This window comes from Ursus americanus, chromosome 14 (assembly GCF_024610735.1).
Source record: "Ursus americanus isolate L20-20 chromosome 14, mUrsAme1.1.p, whole genome shotgun sequence".
Lineage (NCBI taxonomy): Eukaryota > Metazoa > Chordata > Mammalia > Carnivora > Ursidae > Ursus > Ursus americanus.
Window position 1 is genome coordinate 70,612,418 of NC_142140.1, and position 20,979 is coordinate 70,633,396.

Consider the following 20,979-nt stretch of genomic DNA (forward strand, 5'->3'; position numbering starts at 1 on the left):
GTGCTATTTTCCTAGAAAGCACTTATGCAGTGTTTGCAATCACATCGATTAAAGGGAACACACACTGTGGGACAGGACCTGACCAGCAAAAGGCTCTGCGTGGTGACCAGCGTGACTTCTGATAAAGCTCTCTGGTCTGTGAGCCCCACACAAGGTGAGCGCCTGGTCTCCACGTGTCCCTGGCCGATGCTGGGCGCACAAGGCACAGCTGACACTTTGGGAAGAATGGAAGGTCGCTGGGCCTCGGGGGCCCGAGAAGACCCCATTTGGATCTAAACACTGCTGCCACCATTTACAATCCTGAGCAGACATGCATGCCAAGGTTCAAATCCTGTCCTCACCACTTCGTAGCAGTGAGACCACATCCAAGTGGCCTGACCTCTCGGGGCTTTTGTATCCACATCTGTGAAATGCAGACAAATGGGGTCTGTGGGAGGGGTCACGGGCGCCCAACATACCGTTGGCTCTCCCCGGAAAATGTGCCTTGCCCCAGGTCACTGCTCTCTGCCCCATCCCATGACCCCCAGGTTACCTAGGGGCTAGAGCTGGCTGGCACTCCCCCTCTCTACCTCACACAGCAGCAGCCGTGAATAGGTACCCCGTTGTACCCTGGCCCTTCCTAGCCCTCCGTGAGAACGGGACTGGGGCCGTGGTCCTTCGAGGGAGGAGCTAGGGAGCGGATACTGAGCCCAGGGCCAGCTTCCGCCCTCCAGTGACCGCTTCCCCGGCCAGCTAAGTTCCTTCCTCATTACCAAACTGCAGCGAAGCACTTACTGGATCTTTCTCAATGCGGTGACATCTCCTGTGGTTCCATGGACCACTTCCGGAGTCAGCAATGAAACCTTGGCCACCCCCACCCAGCAGTCTGGCCAGAGCCGAGCCTCCAAAACCTGTTCCCACAGAAGACCTCCAGATCTTCATCTCCCCTCCTCACAGGGAGGTGCGGGAAAGGCTGCTTTCACTCAAATCAGGCAAATTATGAGAAAGTAAGTTCAGATCACCCCAGGTAACATTAAAAGAGAAAAAATATAAATACATGGTTAGAAAAGCCAAAAAGGTGTAAGATGAGAAGTGTACCCAATACCACCACACTCTGATCACTTTCAGACCAAGGGGGGGGGTGTGTGTGTGTGTGACTTCACAACAGATTGACAAACTACAGGTCCCCAAGCTGTGGCCACCCTCTGCCTGTCGCATGACATCACCCACCTCCCAAGACAGTTCGGGCAAAATCTCTGATTTGATTCCAATCTAGACTCTAGATGGATTCCCGGTTCACAGAACGACAGGGTGAGGACGGCGCCAAACACCGCACAGTGCGATGGACGGACGAACCCAGACCAAGGGACGCTCTATGGGACAACTGGCCTAGTCTCTCGGAATACCAAGATCACAAGAAAAAGAGCATCTGCTGCAGACAGACCGAAGGGACGGATGATCAGATGCAACTTGTGGTCCTCAGGGGATCTCAGTTTAGAGGAATCAGCTGCAAGACACGCTGGGGACAACAGACGAGACTTGAATGGGGCCTGGGTACCGGCTGGCGTTGGTGCTGTGGGTTTTGTGAGGTGTGATGAGGGCACTGTCACCCACCCTTCACGAAGAGACACATACTGAACATTTACGGGTGGAACGTGATGATGCCCGTAACTTTATTTTTAAACGCTTCAGCATAAAAGGAAGTGGGAGCCACACCTCTCATCCTGCCCCCATCCCTCTCCCCAGAGGAAACAGCTGTTGACATTTTCTTGTGATTCTACCCAGAAAACCGTTTAATGCCTACTCCGTGTGGATATGCGTGGGCGTGCATTTCCGACACTTACCCCCGGGGAAGCACGTCTATCCCTGCTGTGTGTGCTGCGTTTCTTGGCTGCAGCCTGACCTGGGCTGAGTGTTTTCCACATGAGACGCAGCCCAGCGTGGAGAGCGGGTCTGAATGCCTGTGTTCGGATCTGGGCTCTGCCACTTCTCATCACGCGACCTCGGCCTAGGCAGGGAATCCTCTGAGCCTCGGTTTTCTCATCTGCAAAATGGAGACAGAGTACCTGCCTCCTAGAGTTGGTGAGGATCCAAAGACCTAATCTGTGGAAAACGCTTGGACCAGCGCCTGGCACGTGGTACTCCTACAGCTCTCCCTAGGATCTCAATGAACCCTCAGTCCAACTGACAGACCAGGGCTGAGGCTCAGAGGTGAAGTGACCTGCCCAAGGTCACTCAGCCAGTGAGAGACAAAGTCTGACCCTTATGGCCTTGTTCTTTATTATGACCCTTTTCACAGGGCAGGTAACTAGGACCCAGAGAGGCTAAATGACTCGTTCACAGAGAGCAGAATTCAAAGCCAAGTCTCAGGGCCAAATCCCGTGCTTGCCCAGCACCCTAAAGGTAGACTCTCAGTCCTAACACTCAATGGACACCATGACCCTCACTCCTCTAGATCGGAGGAAAGTCCCTGTTCTCCTGGAGCTTGTGCACTGGTAAGGAGAGACGATATGCAAATAAAGCAAGTGGGGGGGGGGGTTTCCAGGGCAGGAGAGCTGGCTCTGTGTGCAGAGGTCAGGGCAGGCCCTTTTTTTTTTTTTTTTTTAAGATTTTATTTACTTATGTGCCAGCGAGAGAGGGAACACAGCAGGGAAGTGGGAGAGGAAGAAGCAGGCTCCCCAGCAGAGGAGCCTGATGTGGGACTCGATCCCGGAACGCTGGGATCACGCCCTGAGCCGAAGGCAGACGCTTAACGACTGCGCCACCCAGGCGCCCCAGGGGAGGCCCTTCTGAGCTACTGGAGCAGAGGCCTGAGTCGGGGAAGGAGGCCAGGCCAAGTAGGTGGGAGCTTCACTTGGGGTGGAGGGCAGAGGCTGTGAGGCTGGTAGAGGACGAGGATGCCCAAAGGGCCATGATGGAAGAGCCAAGGTGGTTCTCGGGGCCCTTGGAGGGGCTTTGGCGGGTGTGGGTCTAAGCAGAGCGGTGATGCAATCTGACGGGTCGTAGGGAGCGACGGTGGGAGCAGGGCCAGGATGGCAGCTTTGCAGGAGGGGAGCAGTGGCTGGATTCAGGATATACTGAACTAAGATTCTGTTATACTTGAAAATGCTCTGGACTGCCCAGCCTGAGGCCACAGGAGAGTGTCTGTGGACCCTGCCCAGCCTGGCCCACAGCTCACAGCCGAAGCAGGCCTCAGGGCGTGCTGATGCCGCCGATGCAAGGGGCAGACTCAGTACTGAGAGTAGGTGCCTCGGGCAGAGCTCAGTCCCTCAAGAAGCCCCGGTGAAGTCTGGTACAGAACATGACCTTATTTGGAAATAGGGTCTCACTGCAGATGTAATTAGCTAAGATGAGGTCATCCTGAAGCAGGGTCCTGGGCCCTAAATCCAATACTGGTGTCCTTACAAGAAGGGGAAGAGCCACAGGTGCAAGCACAAGTGCTCGTGCGCACACACAAGGGGAGGCTGCGTATGACGGAGGACGGGGCGGGGGGGGGGGGGGCGGGCAGGGACTGGAGTGCCGTAGCTGCTAGGCCAAGGGACACCAAGGACTGCCGGCCACCAACAGAAGCTAGGAAGAGGCAAGTACGAATTCTCCCCTACAGGTTTCAGAGGGTGTGGGCCTGGTGATGCTTTGATCTTGGACCTCTGGCCTCCAGACGGGTGAGACAATCTGTTTCTGTTGTTCTATGCGGCCTGGTCAAAGCCTTTCCCCGTGCAACCTCGGGGTCCTCCCACCACCTGCCTGTACACACGGACCTGGGCACTTCCGTCACACAGGGAAAGGAACCGCCGCTCTTCAGCTCCAGGACTGACCTGACTCCCCGAGGCTGCTGACGAGCCCACCCTCTTCCCAGGCACCCCAGCTTGCCGGCCTCCGCTCTGTTCCCAGAAGGCTCCAGCTCCTTCCTGCCTTTGTACCCCTCCCGCTGTTCCTCAAATGGGAAAGAGAAACTCCTCATCCAGCGTCCACTCCCATGCTGCCTTCTCAAGCACATCTTCCCCGATGGTCCACTAGGACTCTTGCCAGCTCGATTCCCACCACCTCTGGCACCTGGAGCGCGCAGCCTTCGTCTGCCCGTCTGTAATCCGTACTTATGCATTCTACACCGCGGACCTGTTTGCAGTCCGGCCATCTTCCCGACCTGACCTGGCCCGGCCCAAGGCTCCACGTAGGCAGGGGTACATCAGCTTCATTACAGGCACACAGCAAGAGTTCAAACACCTGCTGGCTCGTTTTCAAGTTGAGTGTCCAGTAAAAACTAGCAACGGCTGTGACCTCCAAGGGCGCACTTCATACGCTCCTTACCAGTACCCTGAGACGGCGGTGCTGCCGACCTCCGTTCAGAGGCAGAAGCCGAAACCCGGGACAGAAGGAGGCACGGCCAAAACAATGGCCACGTTCCTGTCCAGGCCGGGCTGGAGACAGAGCTGGGGGAGGGCGGAGCAGAGACAAAAGGCAGTCCTTTTATCTGTCTGCAGGATTCAAAGCCCATCCTCTGTCTGAAATAAAAGGGCAAGTTTGTGCTGTTCTCTCTGGGCTGCAGATTAAATGCTCTCCATTACTGGATCACCAGCTTGTGCGGTGCAGGAAGGAGCGGTCCTTTCTCATTACTGTTTTCCCAGGGGTCTCGTCGTTCCTGTCGTGCTGAGAGTCACTCCCTGGGTAGAGCACTGCAGGCGCCCACAGCTCTCCGGGCAGGAGCTCGGGGGTGAGAGGGGGAGTTGGGCTGGAGGCCCACTTGGTCCCCGTGGAGGAAAGCAGGCCCAGGGTGAGGCATGAACGTCGACAAGATGGAATTTCTCTCTTTTAAAGTGAGTATTCTGATAGTAACTTCCATCTATTAAATCGGTGATGATCTGGGGCGCCTGGGGGGCGCAGTCAGTTAAGCATCAGACTCCTGATTTCGGCTCAGGTCATGACCTCAGGGTTGTGAGATCGAGCTCATGATGGGCTCTGCACTCAGCGGGCAGTGGGCTTGAGATTCTCTCCCTCTCTCTGCCCCTCCCCCACTCGTGTGGGCACGCTGTCTCTAAAATAAATAATCTTAAAAAAAATAAATTTGTAACGATCTTAAAAACAATTGCAGTACCCACGTTAGGTTCTGCGGCCTTCAACTGAGCACTGTCCTCCACAGCTAGGGACACCGCAAACGGGCATGCTCTGTTCAGAAGGCACCTGTAATGTTTCAGACAGAAGGATGTCCGCACACCTTTTCCGTTCATCTCACTGCTGGGAACTCTACACTGAATCTACACTGAATCTAAGGGCTCCTTTTAAAAGCAAGCTTTCTGCAACCAAGTTTACCGCGGCATTATTTACACTGGTGAGAACCTGACAACAACTCTGATCATAACGATAAGTGATCCACTTAGGGAGCATTTCCCTTGTGCAAGGCGTACGGGCAACCGTATGTCAGCACTGGTAATTGACACGATAATCCAGGAGAGACAATCCTTACCCTTAGTTTACCAATTCAAAGACTTAATGCTGAAGTTAAGTAATCTACCCAAGATTTAACCTGCAAAACTAAGGCTGACTATGCAGCGACATGGAAAATGCACACAGAAAGGTGGGTGAAAAGATCAGACTGCCTAACTGTCTTATTTCTCATGGGAATTCCGAGCAAGGGCCAGCTGAAGGGCAACCTCTTTTGCCCCCACTGCACAGGGATCCCTGCGGCAACCGCCCAGCCCTCCGCGAGCTTGCCTCATCGCACCAGGCGCAGTGTGAGAACAGCCCGATGGCCAGCTGCTCTGAAACACCTCCCAGCCCCCTCCCAGACACCACACCTGGGGCACCCTAGATACGTCTGCCTCTTCTAAACTGGAAGCCCACCAAGGGCAAGGCCTCAGTGGCTGTGAGCCCCTCGCTACTCAGCGCTGCTCCAGGCCCACACGGACTTAGGAAATGAGCAAGTGAAAAACTTAATGTTTTGAAAAATGTGCTTTGCAAATTTCATGTGGTTGTAAATGTCACTTGTATCTTGTCCTGTTGTCTGCATAATACAAAGCATGAGATTTGTTCTATTTTCACAGAACACTACTCAGACGTGTGATCCAGATCTGTCAGCTGTTCTTTGGGGATGTGGGTCCTGATCTGGCCTTCAGTTCCTTTCCCAGTTACGAACCTGTGTGCTTTGCCCATGGAAAGATGGCCCAATGAAACCGCACCAACCAGGGGCTCGAAACCTCCCATGCTCATGGTCCAGGTAGAGGGACCCTGGCACCAAAAACGGCTGAGCTGTTTGGTGTGAGCAAGAGGAGTGAAGGCCTGTCCAGCATCAGACCAGGATGAGCTAGGAAGCCCCACCCAGTGGAAGGCCGAGTGCAGCTGTTAAAATGTTTACAGGGTGGTGGAGGAAGGGAGACAATGCTCCCGTTACAAGGTTATGAGACAAAAAAGCAGGGATGCAAAGCTGCATTAGTGAGTATGCAATCCTGGAAAAGAAAATGGTTGGAAAAAAGTCCAAAAAGAAATACACCAACATGTGAAGGACAGCCGTTTTTGTGAAATAAGATTATAGGACATTTGTCTTCTTTCTGTTACTTTCTACATAGTACTTTTATAATGAAAAAACCAGCAGTTTCTTAGTTCACGTCCACACCGGGCTTACCAGTTAGTACTGCAGAGGTGGGCCACCGAGTGAGCTGGTCTCAAGGGGGCCGGTTACTCCCCGTGGCTGGACTAAGCTCCCCGCTTGGCAGTCAGCGGGAGGACACAGATTCAATTGGCAACATCAATTTCGAGCCGCTGAAAGGCCAAGTATCGCCTGCTGACTGCAACTTTCTGAAAGGGCACTGCTACTGGGCATCAGATGGAGAGAGGGGAGGAACAGAAGGCTTCAGCTCGACAAAAGCTGACACGGACAGACCACTGGAGGAGTGGCGCCCGCACACTGCGATCACCAGAAACTTCCGCCCACTGTGAAGCCTGGGCCTGTCCCAGGGGTTCTGACGTCACTGGTCAGACGTGTGGCCCAGGCTCTGGGACATGCGGGGACATTTAAAAGCTCCTAGGCAGCCAGCTTGAGGGCAGATGGCTGAGAGACAAGAGAAAAGGCAGCTGGCAAAATGAGGAACAGCATTTTATTACTGAACAAAAACTAGCGACTGCAAATTATACTGTTGCTAAACTCAACGTTAAAGCATCAAGAACCTGCACAAATATGTAAAGTGTTTCTTTATTCCTGGAAAGTCCATAAAATGAATTTCCAAGAGACTAAGGCTCACGCTTGGGCAGACACCAAGAAAGAGGAGCACAACACATAGAAACACTACAAAAAGAAAAGAAAAGAAAAGAAAAGAAAAGAAAAAGAAAGAAGAAAGAAAGAAAGAAAGAAAGAAAGAAAGAAAGAAAGAAAGAAAAGAAAAGTAAAGAAAAGAAAAGAAAAGAAAAGAAAAGAAAAGAAAAGAAAAGAAAAGAAAAGAAAAGTTAAGGTTTATTCAGCATCTGTTCAGGGGAGCCTGGGTGGCTCAGTAGGTTAGGCACCTGCCTTCAGCTCAGGTCATGATCCCAGAGTCCTGGAATCCAGTCCCGCATCAGGCCCCCTGCTCAGCGGGGAGTCTGCTTCTCCCTCTCCCTCTGTCCCTCCAACTGCTCGTGCTGGATCCCAATCTCTCTCTCAAATAAATAAAATCCTACTTAGCATCCATTCAGTCAGTAACTGTTTACTGAACCCCTCTCCCGGGTCAGGCACTGGGCACTGAGCACAGACACGGCTCCTGCTCTTGGAGTGCGTTCTCGTGCAGGGACACAGAAAACAGAGTGAGTGATAATTTCAGATAGCAAAACATACTGTGAAGACAAAATCAGAGAGAGCAACATCATCTGCAGAGACTGTAAGTAAACGGTACGGTCTCTTTTCCCAAACCAAGGGAAATCTGTCTCTAGAGCCTCCTTCTTATTTTTACTTACATAATTTTTACATGCCCCCTTGAGGTTGACTCTCTGAAACCAGCCACTGGGCAGCCGTGATTCAGACACTGTCACAGCGCGTGACTGTTACCGACCGTGACTTAAACCTCCTTTTCCCTGTTTCATACTCCACTTACTGAGAGCTTACAGACAACACTCTGTTTACCTGCACTACAAAGGTGGCTTTAGAGACAAATGGACAGATACAAATATTGCGCTCGTAATTCAACTTTCTATGGCACAGGTTGACACTGACCCTTCACCAACAATCCCCAATCAGCAATTTGGAGAGCTGTGTTTCCATCTTACGCTGACAATCACAGGGGCTCCTTAAAACCTGGGTCCCCATTACGTAACAGTTTAAAGAGGTTTCCCTGCTTTTAAAAACCATGAAAGAAAAAAGCATTACGTAAGATGGGCCATACAATCTTAAAACTGCACGAGGCGTAGTTTGTTCACCTATTTTGTAGAACGCTTTAAACATCACTTTTTTGTTGGAAAGTAGGAGTATTAGAGTTGTGGGAAACCGAGGTTCGAATTCCAGCTTTACCACTGTGACAGAGTGGACTTGGGTAAGTTAATCTCCAGGTCCTTATCAACAACGTGCCCCACCTGTGTCCTCGGGCAAGTGGGGGCAGCAGATGGACCAGTCACAGGGGAAAGCAGAGGGGTGATGGGTCCGCCTTCTGGCTGCTTCTAGCAACTGACCTGAGCGGCAGCCTCACCAGGCACATTCAGACCCCACTAAGGACCCAGCCCTCAGGGCAAGAATAACCACGCTCAGGGTCTGACCCTCAGACAGGCTGTCAGTAACACGGTCACCTCCTCCGACTACTGCCATTACTGTCTGTGATTGTATCTGCACTTGAAGAGATTAACCCCAGACTAAGCTAATGCTGTCCGCCCCTGGGGCTGCCTGCCTGCCTAAGGTGCAGGGGTCCCATGACTTACAGAACACGCTTACCCCAGCAAAGGGGAAGTCAAATGGACCCCATCTCCCACCAGATTCCTAGTCTATCCCACTGGAAAAACTACCTGCCACCAGGTGAAACGCCCCTGAGGGCTGGGAACATTCTTCACCCGGGAGCTGTCCCTGGCCTTTCCTGAAACTGGGCAATTACCTGGCTGTCAGCCAGCACCGCCCTCGCAGCCCTGGGTGTGTCCCCCCCACCCGGTTACTGGGCGGTGTCACTCAGCCCCGCACCTTGGAGCTTTGCTCCCCTCCCCCTCCCACACTCTCAGGAGGCCTCAGCTGACCTAGGCTCCTTCCAAGTCCACTCCCCAGGAGGGACACGCTGGAATAATATATTGTTATCATATATTCCCACATCCTCAAGTTTTCACAAACAGCTTACCTACGTAGGCTTCCCCTTCTCGGCTGCCTAATCCGCATTAAAACGTCCTCTTGTGCGTGTACAGGTGTTTACACGCTCCAGCTCCACTCCCATAGTCTGGCTGCCAGGACTGGGGCCCCAGTGACTCTGGTTTCCCCCTGAGGTTCCCTGCTGTGGAGAACCAGCTTCCCTGGAGAGTTCTGGGAAGGCCTGGGCCTCTGGGCTCTTCCCAAATACACATGTGAAACGGTGCACACAGCAGCTTTCAGACTCTCCTAATGGGCTTAGAAAGGGATGAGCACTGTGGAGGGAGGGAGGAAGCCGTGCCGTCCCCCCACCCTGAGACACCATGAGCTCCCCTGGACTCAGGCCAGGCCATCAGAGTGGGGCTCAGGATTGGCTGGGCGGCCCTGCTGTGGGGACGCAGTCAGGACCTGGGGCTCCCCTCGAAGCCCGGCAGAGGCTGCTCTCAGGCCCGCCCTCCCCTCGCACAGGGAGCGCCTGGCCTCCCTGCACCTCTTCTGGATCCTAGACTCTTGCCCAGCCGCTCAAGGGCAACTGTTCTGTTTGGTGCTGCTGGCTGAGAAATTCAAAGCCAGATCTGGATCCATGTCCGGTACTCAGGTGTGAGTCTGGCCTTCTCTTACTTTCTCACCTTTATTCTCCTTTTGCCCCAATTCCTTGTATCTATTTAATCCTCTGGTACTGTGTGTGTTTTGGAGACCAACTCCAATCCTTTCTAGACCGAAGCAGGACAAATACATGAAATGCTCGTAATCTCTAGTAATCACTTGGTGAATCATTGTCCACAGCGTGTGAGGGGGTGCAGCCCTGCGTGAGGGGTGCCCAGCCCAAAAGAAGGGCTGGCCTGAGGGAGGTCCGCACACGCTCCCAGGAGCAGAGCCGAGACACACCACAGATGACTGCTCTGTACCAGCCACAGGGACAAAGGGGTCACCAAGACAGCGGATCCATCAGGACAGCCCAGGACCTGGTCGCAGATGGCAGTGGCCACTGGAGACCAAGCACGCGACTGCCCACTTTGGTTCTGGGACTTCAGGTGGGTTCCGATTCATGTGAGGGAACCAGAGGGCAAAGAGGATGTCTATTCTCTGGCTTCCTTGTTCCTTTCTCTTTTCCTTTTCTAAGAACGGGAACGCTGGCAGTTAGCCTCCCACCCAGCAATCCAAGGCACCGAACGTGCAGCAAAGCAAGCGTGGCCCTGGTTCTGGGGGCTGACGGACTGGGCGCTCCTTCCTTCCCTCACCAGCCTCCATCCACAGAGGCCAACCCAGGAGAGAGATGAGGGGAGTGGGAGGTCCAGCCCTGACTCTGGAGCGTGCAGGACAAAGGACAGTGGGAATCTTATATTTAGGTCTCCACCTGGAGTCAAGGACTAACCCCCTTCCCTCCCCTCCCCCCACCATGCCACCTTTGATGTGGTTCCCACCGTCCCAAGAACTTCCGCAATTTCTCCATAGCCTGCTGAATGTCCTGAACAGCCCCACCGAATGTAGGAGGGGAGAACAGAGCCGGGGGTGGGCGGTGGGGTGGGTAACAGGCAGGTGGCTCACACCTGGCTCCACCCAAGCCACCTGCCCTGTCTGTGGTCTCTGGCAAACTCCAACCTCTCAGCCCGAAAGGCCTTCCCTGGGCCCCACAGCTTCCCCTGCACACAGCAGTTCTGAGCACCAACTACCTGCCAGAATCATGGGGGCAGCCAAGTGAGGCAAGCCCAGGGCCCAGCCTTGGTCTGGGAGGGCAGCCAGGGCACCAGGGATTATAAGAATGTGCAGGAAACGTGAATGCCAGGTGAGGCCAAAGAGGTGACCGCTTCTCCAGCCCAGAATTCTCCCCCAGGACCTAGACTTCTCAGACCTTCTCCACACCTCCACCTGTGTGTTCAGTAGACACTCTGACTTGTGCAGAACATCACCTCGCCTCCGCTCAGACCTGCTCCACTCACAGCCACCCATCTCCCAGTGGCTCAGCTGGCAGTCCTCAACTCTTCTCTCCCCCCTGTCCAGTCCTCCAGCAAGCCTGTTGGCTCTCCTTTAAGAACCCCCCAGACCTCCAGAGCCCCGCCATCACCCACCTGGATAAGGCGGGTAGTTTCCCCGTCCAGTACACAGCCAGAGGAGAAAGCACAGTGAGAGAAAGTAGTTAGAAACCTTTAGAGCAATTGTTGCTTCAACATCCAAATACTGATACAAAAGTATCAGTCTGAGCCCATCAGTAATTGAAAGAGCCGCTCCCCGCCAGAGGCAGTTTGAGAAACCGCCCTCCACCTCCCCGGGCCTGCCCTGACCTCTCCAGCACTGTGCCTCACTCAGCTCTAGCCACCCTGGCCGCCTTCCTCGTCTGCAAACACCCCTGAACACGCTCCACCTCAGGGCCTTTGCAATGCTGCCTAGAATGCTCTGCCTAGAATGCTCTTCCAAACCTCCACACAGCGCATTCCTCACCCCCCCTTCAACCTTTGCTCCAACATCACTTTCTCAACGAGGCTTACCCAGACACCCTCCTTAACACTGCAGACCACCCTCCCTACTCCTCACGCTCAACTGGGTCATTTGGTTTTTGTCTGCTGTCTTCCAGAGCACTCGTCCTATAACATGCTGGATCATGTCTTAGGCTTACTGTCTTTTGTCCCATGAGCAGGGCAGACAGCTCTGTGCTTTGCACTTAGGCACAAAACAGGAACTCAATACACACTTGTTGAGTGAACAAGGGAACACGGGAGCCACAGTGCAGCCCAGGTGGGCTTCACAGAGAGCGCCTGGGAACTGCCCTCCAGGCAGACCTGAGCACACTTTAGCTGACAGAGGCCAGCCAAGGACCATCAGGGGCATTGTCTGCTGTGTCAAAGGCTGTGAACTAGATCCTGGGAGATGCCTGGAATCTAGAGCTCTCCAAGACCCAGGGGCAGCGTATCATCTGTCAGGGTGAAGGTGGACACGAATAGGAGAGGCTAACAGCAAAGAAACCAATCAGAAAGCGGACACTGAATTGAGGTCATGGAACCAGACAGGAAGGGACAGAATTTGAGATGTTTCTAAGGTCAGATCTACAGGTGTGTGGGAGGTAAACGGGAGGGAGGAGGCACAGGGAGGATCAGATGGATATGGTACATGACAGGAAGGTCCCCTCAAACATCATCATGATTACTGTGGGTCAGAACAGCAGCCAAGGCGTGAGGAGCCTCCCCACAGCGCCTGCTCTCCCATGAAGGGGCTTTCTCAGCAGCCTGCCTCCCTCCCCCACGTCGAGTCTGCACCCGTGCCCACCAGGCCTCCCCTGCAGGGCCTGGGGTCCTAAGGGTGCCCCTCAGATACGTCTCCCCTGTATCACAGCCTGCATTTCACGAGACCACTTCCGGAACGGCTGGTGTCCGTCTGACTCCTCCACTGCCACAAAGGAAATCTGCCAATGTGAATACATTCGGCACTTACCTTACAATGAACACTTGGTTAGGTGCTAAGGAAGAAAAGAAAGCCATCAGGGGCCAGGGGTGCCCCCCAACAGCCTCCAGGGCGGGCGGGGTGTGAGATACAGAGAGGGATGTCCACGCTCAACAGCTGAAGTACAAAATGTTGACACCATGTTTAACACTCTACCCAGAACTCTTCTGGGACACGAGAAATTGTCAAAAAAGACCTCCCCGTTTTGATCCTTCATTTCTACCAGAGCCGAATGAGAAGAGACATCTACGAGAGCTGTGTACCTGGATCCACCCGCCTGACCTGTGTGCAGGGGAGGCATCCAGGTGAAGAAGAACCGGACGGGAGCAAGAGGGGCCTGGTGGCACAGGATGTGGTCCCGGCCACAGCGGCGGGGGTGGGGTGGGGGGCGCAGGCAGCAGCTGAGGCGGGTGGGCCTGAGGTTAATATGCAAATGTCCCAGGAAAGCCAACTTGCCACCAGTGGGCCCAAGACTCAAAACAGACCTTCCCAGTTACTGACTGGATCCCCGAGTCCTGGGGAACACTGGGAACCTGCTGAGAACAGCCCCCGAGATCTGGTGGAAGAATGGTGTGTAACGCAAGGGCCTCTGGATGATCTTTCAAAACACACTTGTGACCTTTTGCACTCTCTGCAGTGCAAAGCTGGTCCTCCTTATAAAATCCCATATAAAACTGTGAGGGGAAGACAGGAGCACAAAGGAACAGATCCCAGAGCTAAATACAGTGATCACACACATACCTAAGTCAAACAAGTTGTAATATTAATGAGGCATGAATGAATGGGAACTGTTTCCAGGGCTGAATAAAGGCTGGCCACCTTATCGGGGAAGTCACACAAAGGCTCTTCGTTGGTGCCCCTTCTCATAAGAGCAGAAGAGAACTGACAGCTTTCTTCTCTATAGTGGGGCCCCACTTGGGGGCTGGGTTAGACTGAGAACATTTTCTTGTAGGCAACAGCAAAAAATCCGTTTTCAGTTTAACCTGCAACAGTTGTAGACTCTTGACCAGGATACATTATTAATTAGTCAAAAGAGAAGCCCCACTTTTAGTTACCCATTGAATTAGGTTATCTTCTAATACTGTGACCTAGAATTGACAGTACAGCTAACTCTCTGTTTACCACGGTAATGGGGATTTCTGGAAGGACGGCAGTTAATTGAGAAGCAAGAACAATCCCATTTTGTCCTCATCAAGGCACATATCACTGCATCAAGGATGATGGCTTTCAACAACTGTCCACCGAGGCCCTCGGCTTTGCCCGGCACTGTGAGATTTAAACCGCACCTTTCTGGCTCAACAAGCCAAGTGGTGTCCGGCCCCCACCACACCTGGGTCTGGCCGACAGCAGAGCGCCCTCCAATTTTTCAGGGCGTGGGGACACAGGGAAAGCATGGGCAATCACCCCATGCCTTGCCCAAATGGCAGCAGAACTTCTAGCAAGTGACACAGGATGGTTAGAGGGGAGCACCTAGCGAGAAAGGAAGACAGGGGCCCTGGGTCCACGGGAGGCTGGACCAAGAGGCCCAGGAGGAGACAGGGAGAGAGTTGGCTGTACTGGACCCAATAAGCACACCCCCAGCAAGCTGCCCAGCATTTCTAGGAAGGAGAAAAGCAAACCGCCGTCCCACCTCGGGCTGCGCGGTCACAAGTGAGGCAAGGCTGGGACCAGTCACCATTTGGGCGGGAGGCCAGCCCCAGGTGCGGCAGGAAGGGGTGGCGCTGGCTCAGCGGCTGCAGCTCCTCGCTCTGACCCAGCGGGGCCCCTGCGCGGTGCTGGGGACACAGCGAGGCCTCGGGTGCTGTCGGGCAGGGACACACACACACATACACACAGAGAGAGACACGCCATTAGAGGGAGTGGGAGCGGCAGAGGGCGGGCCGAGGCAGAAGCCCGATGCGCTGAGGTGGCGAACAGCCTGCGGACCACACTCTGACCCTGCACATGCAGCTCAAGCTCAAGGTCCAAGGGAACCGGAAACTCTGAGAGCTGGGACCGTGGCAGCAGCCGGCAGCCCGGCAGAAGCCAGCAGGACCCGCAACTGGGGCCTGATCCAGACCCCCGGCTCCGGCACCTGGACCGTCCCACAAGCTATCGATGAATGGGACGCTGTTTCAGCTCTTGCTTTGTATCCTCTGGCTTCTTGAGAAAAATGACCGCAGAAGGTCTGCAGAGCACAGGGCAACTGCCCGTGGCTGGACAGCAGATGCTGCCACCTTCCCAGAGAGGCAGCCTGAGACCCACTCAACCCACAGCAGGCCTTTCTGGGGCAGGGAGAGGCTGTATGAGAGAAGCAGACAACTTCACTCCTTATGGGGCAATCTTCATTTTTTTAGTGCAACCTGGCCCAGGCGGAGACGGAGGTCACATTCCGTTTCGGGTGGTTTCATGAAGGTCACAACCTTTGCTTCAACAGAGCAGTTCAAACTGGGAGGGAAACAACAATAACTAGCACTGGGAAGAGAAAAATGCTAACCTCTCCAAGACTGATAAGAATTTGGAATTCCTAGAGGCAGGAAGTCTGACTTTGGTCCACAAATCTCCCAGCTGACACATTTCTCAAAACGCTGCTGGTGGCGGTACGGTGTCAAACTAAAGCCTGCGCGCAGGAAACGGTAGACGGTGGCCTGGTAACAGCCACTGACTCAAAAGGACCAACGGGAGTTTGTCAGGTGACAACCTCCGTAAAAAAAGGAAAAAAATGTGCTGTTATGCTGACACGGTGTTACTGATTCCAAAAAAGAAAGGGGGTGTGGGGGCCTGCACTTTTGTTTTTTTAGCCAGAAGATACAATGTGTGCGTCCCCCACCCCCACCCCCCACAGGCCGCCGGGTCGACACCACACTGGACAGCACAGGGATGCCCGCTCCCGGGACCACTTTAAGTGAATGCCCAGGACGCCCACACGGCTCACAGAGACCAGCTTCTGTCAGGCCCTGAACTCCACTTCTCTTCCCTGAAATCTCGTCCAAATGTGGGGCAATGACCCCGTGGAATCCCACATGCAAAAATGAGAAAACAGAGCGGCCCCACCCAGCGCAGACCCAGCCATGCAAGCCAATCACCAAGCGCTCTCATCTCCATGTTGAAAGCGGAGGCCTCGCTCACACTGACACCTGCAGAGGTTTCTGCCTTCTCCCTCTTTCACTGAGACAGAGACCTCCCATCTCCCTCCCGTGATGCTGAAGGACAGCGAACCGGCAGCCCAGTCATGGTAACAACATCCAATAGGAGATTAAAGAAACAAGGCTCTCAAGAAGGAACGTTCATTTCCTCCTGCATACGAAATGCGGTCAACTCCCCACTGTTTGTGCCGCAGGCCAATCGCTCGGCTCCAGCCCTGCCCCGGGTACTGAATCGGACCACGGGGCAGCAGAGGGTCTTGAGGCCCCTGACCCAAAGCAGCCAAGGGACCAAACGCCCCCCTGTTACTGTAAGTGGGTGCAGACCACCGACACTGTTGTCCAGGCTGCCAAAAGTGGAGAAACGGAGGACAGATGCGAGCTCTGGCTCAGCCCAAGGGCAACCCCCCACCCGTCACCCGGCGCTGCCGTGTCTGTACCCAGCAGTGTCTGGCAAGGGGTGGGGAGCGCTTCCACTACTCACAGCCGTGGTAGGAGGCCGGCGACCCCCCGGCCTTGCCGTACTCCTGCTCCGAGTAGCTGGTGGAGAGGTTGGGCTGGCTGGAGCCGCGGCCGAAGGTGATCTGGTTGCTGCCCATGCCCGTGGCGACCTGGGCCATGCGCTCTTTGGTTTTGAGAGCCTGGGCCCTCTCAGCCTTCAGCCGCTCCTCATCCTTGAGGAGGGCCACCAGCTGCTTGGACTTCTCGCGCACGTTGATGCCCTGGTCCTTGCCGTCGCGGTCGATGTACTGGAAGTCCTTCAGGGTCTGGATGGCGAAGATGTTCTCCCGGCACTGCTGGGCCACCCGCTCGGAGCCCGTCTTGATGAGGTAGTCCAGCAGTGTCAGCGCCTTGTACACGTGCCGCCAGTTCTTGCCGTGGTCGTTGAGGCGCTTCCACACCATGCTCATGATCTCCGAGAAGGCCACCACGTTGTAGGTCAGGTCGGCAATCTCGGTCATCAGGGAGCTGGACGGGCCCCATGGGTCATTGGACGTGGCTTCTCGCACTTTTATTTCAGCTTCCGAGTAATTGTTCACAATGTTTTTCATCTGCCGTCTGATAGATGATGTCGCCATTTTTACGGTCTTTGTGACAAATGTAAAGAAAGCCCTTCAGAGAGAGAGACGTTCCTGTGCTGGGCAAGTCCTCGCCCTGTGAAGGTTCAGTCTCCGTAACAGGCGTGGAGCCAGATCCCTGACAGTCATTTCCTCGGCTGGAGCCTCAGGTCCAAGAAGCCAGAAGCCATGACCTAGAGAAAGAAAGAAACACACTCCCTGTAGCATGAGCTCCTCCGAGACAGCAGGAGGCCCCGGCCCAGCCCCTTCCGTAAAAGGCAGGTACCAGGTCTGGCGGGGCCAGGGGGCGGGGATGAGCGCACGAGCTCCAGCCAGCCTAGGAGGGAAGAGACCCACCTTCTCTTCAAAATTACAACACAATCAATGTTACAAGTTAATGTGAATAAAATCTAAACTGGAGGTCAAGCCTCTGGCAGACAAGAAGTAAACACTGTAACTCTGGTTCTCCTTTTCAAAACACTTCCACTAGCATCACTCTTCTGTCGGTTGTATTTTCACGCAGCGGCAGAAGGATCCTAACACTGGGGGCAGTCGGTCCTGACAAATTTTAAATTGTCTGCAGGAGCAAGAAAGCCTCTCATTTCAGGTGTATCTTATCCAAAAAATGCCTATCTATGCCCCCCCCTTAACTAATCTCTACACCAAACGTGGGGCTCGAACTCACAACCCTGAGATCAAGAGTCACATATTCTTCCGACTGAGCCAGCCGGGTGCCCCTGAAATGCCTTCTCTATGCCTTTAAAATTGTTCAGCGTTTGGCTTGGGTCCACTGTGCTTCTACCTGCCCAGGACATTTTCTGTGAACACTTTCTCCTGACTTTGGATCTCTAAAGGTTTCCGACTACTCTTGCAGAGCACAGCCAAGGCCAGGGCTTTCAAAGTCTCCAGCACCCGGCTGGGGAAAAAACTGAGGCCAGGGTTACACATTAAGCCCTCCGCCACAAACCCAAATCCCCTCTCTCCAGAGAAGAAACATTTACTGAGCTTGAGTGAGGTCCACACCTCCGACGGTCGGTTTGGGTCCATGAGTTTGGTCTTGTTCACCAGTGACTACCCAGCACCCAGCACTGCACCTGACATGGGTATAAATGCTGTTGGATAAATTTACGAAACAGAATAAAAACAGTGTCCCTGTCCTCAGGAAGGCCACAGTCCAGCAGGGGATAGAGGCGAGCGCAGGGGACTGAGGACGCAAAGCCATGACAACCAACTCCGCTGTCTGTCGGAGGCTGCAAAGGCAGGCACAGGAAGGAGCTTCTGCCAGAAGTAACTCCCACTATGTCTTCAAAGCTGAGCAGACCCGAGGGGTGGGAGGAAGTGGTAACGCAGATTATTCCTCATCTATAGAAATGGGAAACTGAGGTCCAGAAGACTCAGGGATTGCCCAAGACAGAGCAGCACAGCTAGACTCTGGACACGAAGCAAGTGCCCTCCCCTTGCCCATCCCCCATTCCCTGCTGCTGGGCTGATTCTGGGCTCTTTTTTTTTTTTTTTTAATAATAATTTTGTATTATGTTATGTTAGTCACCATACAGTACATCCCTAGTTTTTGATGTAGTGTTCCATGATTCATTATTTGCGTGTAACACCCAGCGCACCATGCAATACGTGCCCTCCTTACTACCCATCACCCGTCTATCCCAGTCCCCCACCCCCTTCCCCTCTGAAGCCCTCAGTTTATTTCCCAGAGTCCATAGTCTCTCATGGATTCTGGGCTCTTCTGGCTGTGGAGGAGCCCAGGCAGCCTTGGGCCAGGCTCTACCTCACTTAACGCTCATGAAAACCCTCCAGGTTAAGGTAGAGATAAGGAACCTGAGGACCTCAAGTCATGAGGTCAAGCTGACTAAGGTCATGACTCCTCCAAAGCAGCCCTGTGCAGCGGGGGTGGGGGTGGGGGGTGGGGGTGGGGTGCCGGTGCTGCTGCCACCTCCTCCCTCCTCTTGCAGTGGCCCTCCTCTCCACCAAGCTGCTGTGCTGCTTCTGCCAGAAAAACAATGCATGGCCCCCTCCTTCCTCATCTGAAGCCTCAGACCCGCAACAGGAATATCAAAAAAATAGGGGCGCCTGGGTGGCACAGCGGTTAAGCGTCTGCCTTCGGCTCAGGGCGTGATCCTGGCGTTATGGGATCGAGCCCCACATCAGGCTCCTCCGCTATGAGCCTGCTTCTTCCTCTCCCACTCCCCCTGCTTGTGTTCCCTCTCTCGCTGGCTGTCTCTATCTCTGTTGAATAAATAAATAAAATCTTTAAAAAAAAAAAAGGAATATCAAAAAAATAAAAGTGGTCAGGAAGGGGGGGAGGGGAAGAGCCGCAGGAAACGCAGCGATCACTTATCACATATGACCGTACAAATAAGCGACAGCTCATAAAATTTCATCCTGGTGACAATCAATACATCTTCTATGGCTGACAAGGCCTTCTCTCCAGCCTCAAATATGCCAAGAATTCTGTCTCCATCTGAAGCCACAGAACAGGGCTTCAGCAGAAGGCAGGCATGTTGCGCCTCTCCACGGATCTGGCCAGCTCTCAGAAATCCTCTAAAGCCTGTCAAACGACCAGGGATAAAAATTTTCACGGTGACCTGCACATTTGATTTCGTTTGGTTTTCCATTCACAGCGACATTCGCGGCCAGCAGCAGAAAGAGAACACTTTTGGTTTTTAATGAACATCGCCTGGCCTGAAGTGTAAATACTCATCCGAATCGGGAGTCACATTCAGGTGTACTTAATGCCCAGGGGCCCTACGACGTGCCAGGGGCCGCCGGGCACTTCCACTTGTCACTCCAGCTGGTGCCCAGCAGGTGCGACCGGCCCACCCTCTGAGGAGCAGGAGGGGCTGGGATCCACCGCTGAAAGGTCCCCGGCCACCCTCCTCCAGGTCAGGAAGCAGCTCTAACGAAAAGCATGACAGCAAATGGTCCTCCTGGTGAAAAGGCCTCCAACAGTTGGAAATAGAATGAAAAAAACGAAAACGATTTCCTGAGGGAGAAACGATGCCCCAGGCTCTGTTGCCTTTCTTCTAGTCCAGCCACCTTAGACCCAGTGTTCTCCTTGGCAGAGGTCAGGGAGAGGCCATGAGGCCCAGCCAGGGCATCCACCAAGCCTCCTGGGCCTTTTGGCAAAGAAAAGGCACCAATTCCTCTGATCAAGTCCCGGAGTGCCCTCTGCCCTGCCAGACAGAGGCTGGGAAAGGAACTCCAAACAACTGAGAAACCGGGGCACAGACCAAGGCAGGGGTTTTCTCTAAGAGGCTCAACTTGCAAAGACATCGGTTAGCAGTCTCTTTGAAATATTTAGGCTTTAAGAAGAAGGAAAGAGGTAATAAAACATTGCTTACAGTCAGAAAAATATATAAAGCCTATAGAATTTGAATGGCTGCCTGCCATTTTCTTAAAGCTATAGACGAGAGCGGCTTTCAGGATGGGCACACGGGAGAATGGGGAGATCTGGGGAGAAGAAATTCCCGATAGGAGAAAGGACACCAAAGGCGCCTCCACGAAACCATTTTCAAGGCCAACTGGGTGATGCACCTCACTGGGGACTCTGGAGACTGACATTTCCAATTCCGGCCGTGAGAGAAGCCGGCGACACGAGAGTGGGCGGCAGGACCACAGGCCCGGCTGTGCGTGCACGAGGCTCTCCCAGGCAGCTGCGTTGCACTTGTCCACGTGGACCTCAGACCTCGCTCTTCCCGTTTTAAAACTTCTCCCCCTCAACCTCAGGATTGGGCTGTCAACACCTAAACCTCTCCTCTCCCAGCAAACATCTGACACTCGCTCCCAAAAGCCAGGCCTGAACACACTCCATCCTCAAATATACACCCTGTGCTATTTCCAGAACCTAAGTTTTGTTTTGGTCTTGCTTTTCGGAACTGTGTGCATGCTCCGCCTTCCGAACTCGCCCTCTCAATCTGCCAGTTTTCTTCCCTTGCCAGCTTGCTGAGCCTGAATGAACCAGCACAGGACCATGTGTTACCTCCTGGGCTCTTCACTCAAGCCTGGGAAGCTGTGATCAGCTCCCAAACATTCAACCATTTACGAAGGAGCTTCTGCTCAGATAAGGGGGAGGTAGGAGGAAGGGGGGTAGTGG

The 20,979-nt window shown here is 53.9% G+C and overlaps 1 protein-coding gene across 6 annotated transcripts in view; it reads right to left on the reverse strand.

The window, feature by feature from the left end:
* The window catches only part of EPN2 (epsin 2), a 78,251-nt gene that overhangs the window by 26,355 nt on the left and 30,917 nt on the right, over positions 1 to 20,979 (reverse strand). For 5 of the 6 annotated variants that reach the window (XM_045778316.2, XM_045778318.2, XM_045778313.2 and 2 more), the window contains exon 2: positions 16,298 to 17,065. In XM_045778316.2, the coding sequence (XP_045634272.1) occupies positions 16,298 to 16,892 (595 nt within the window). In that variant the 5' untranslated portion in view covers positions 16,893 to 17,065. Of the gene's footprint in view, positions 1 to 14,321; positions 14,493 to 16,297; positions 17,066 to 20,979 lie in introns of all 6 variants that reach the window. The other variant, XM_087867679.1, reaches the window with a different exon arrangement.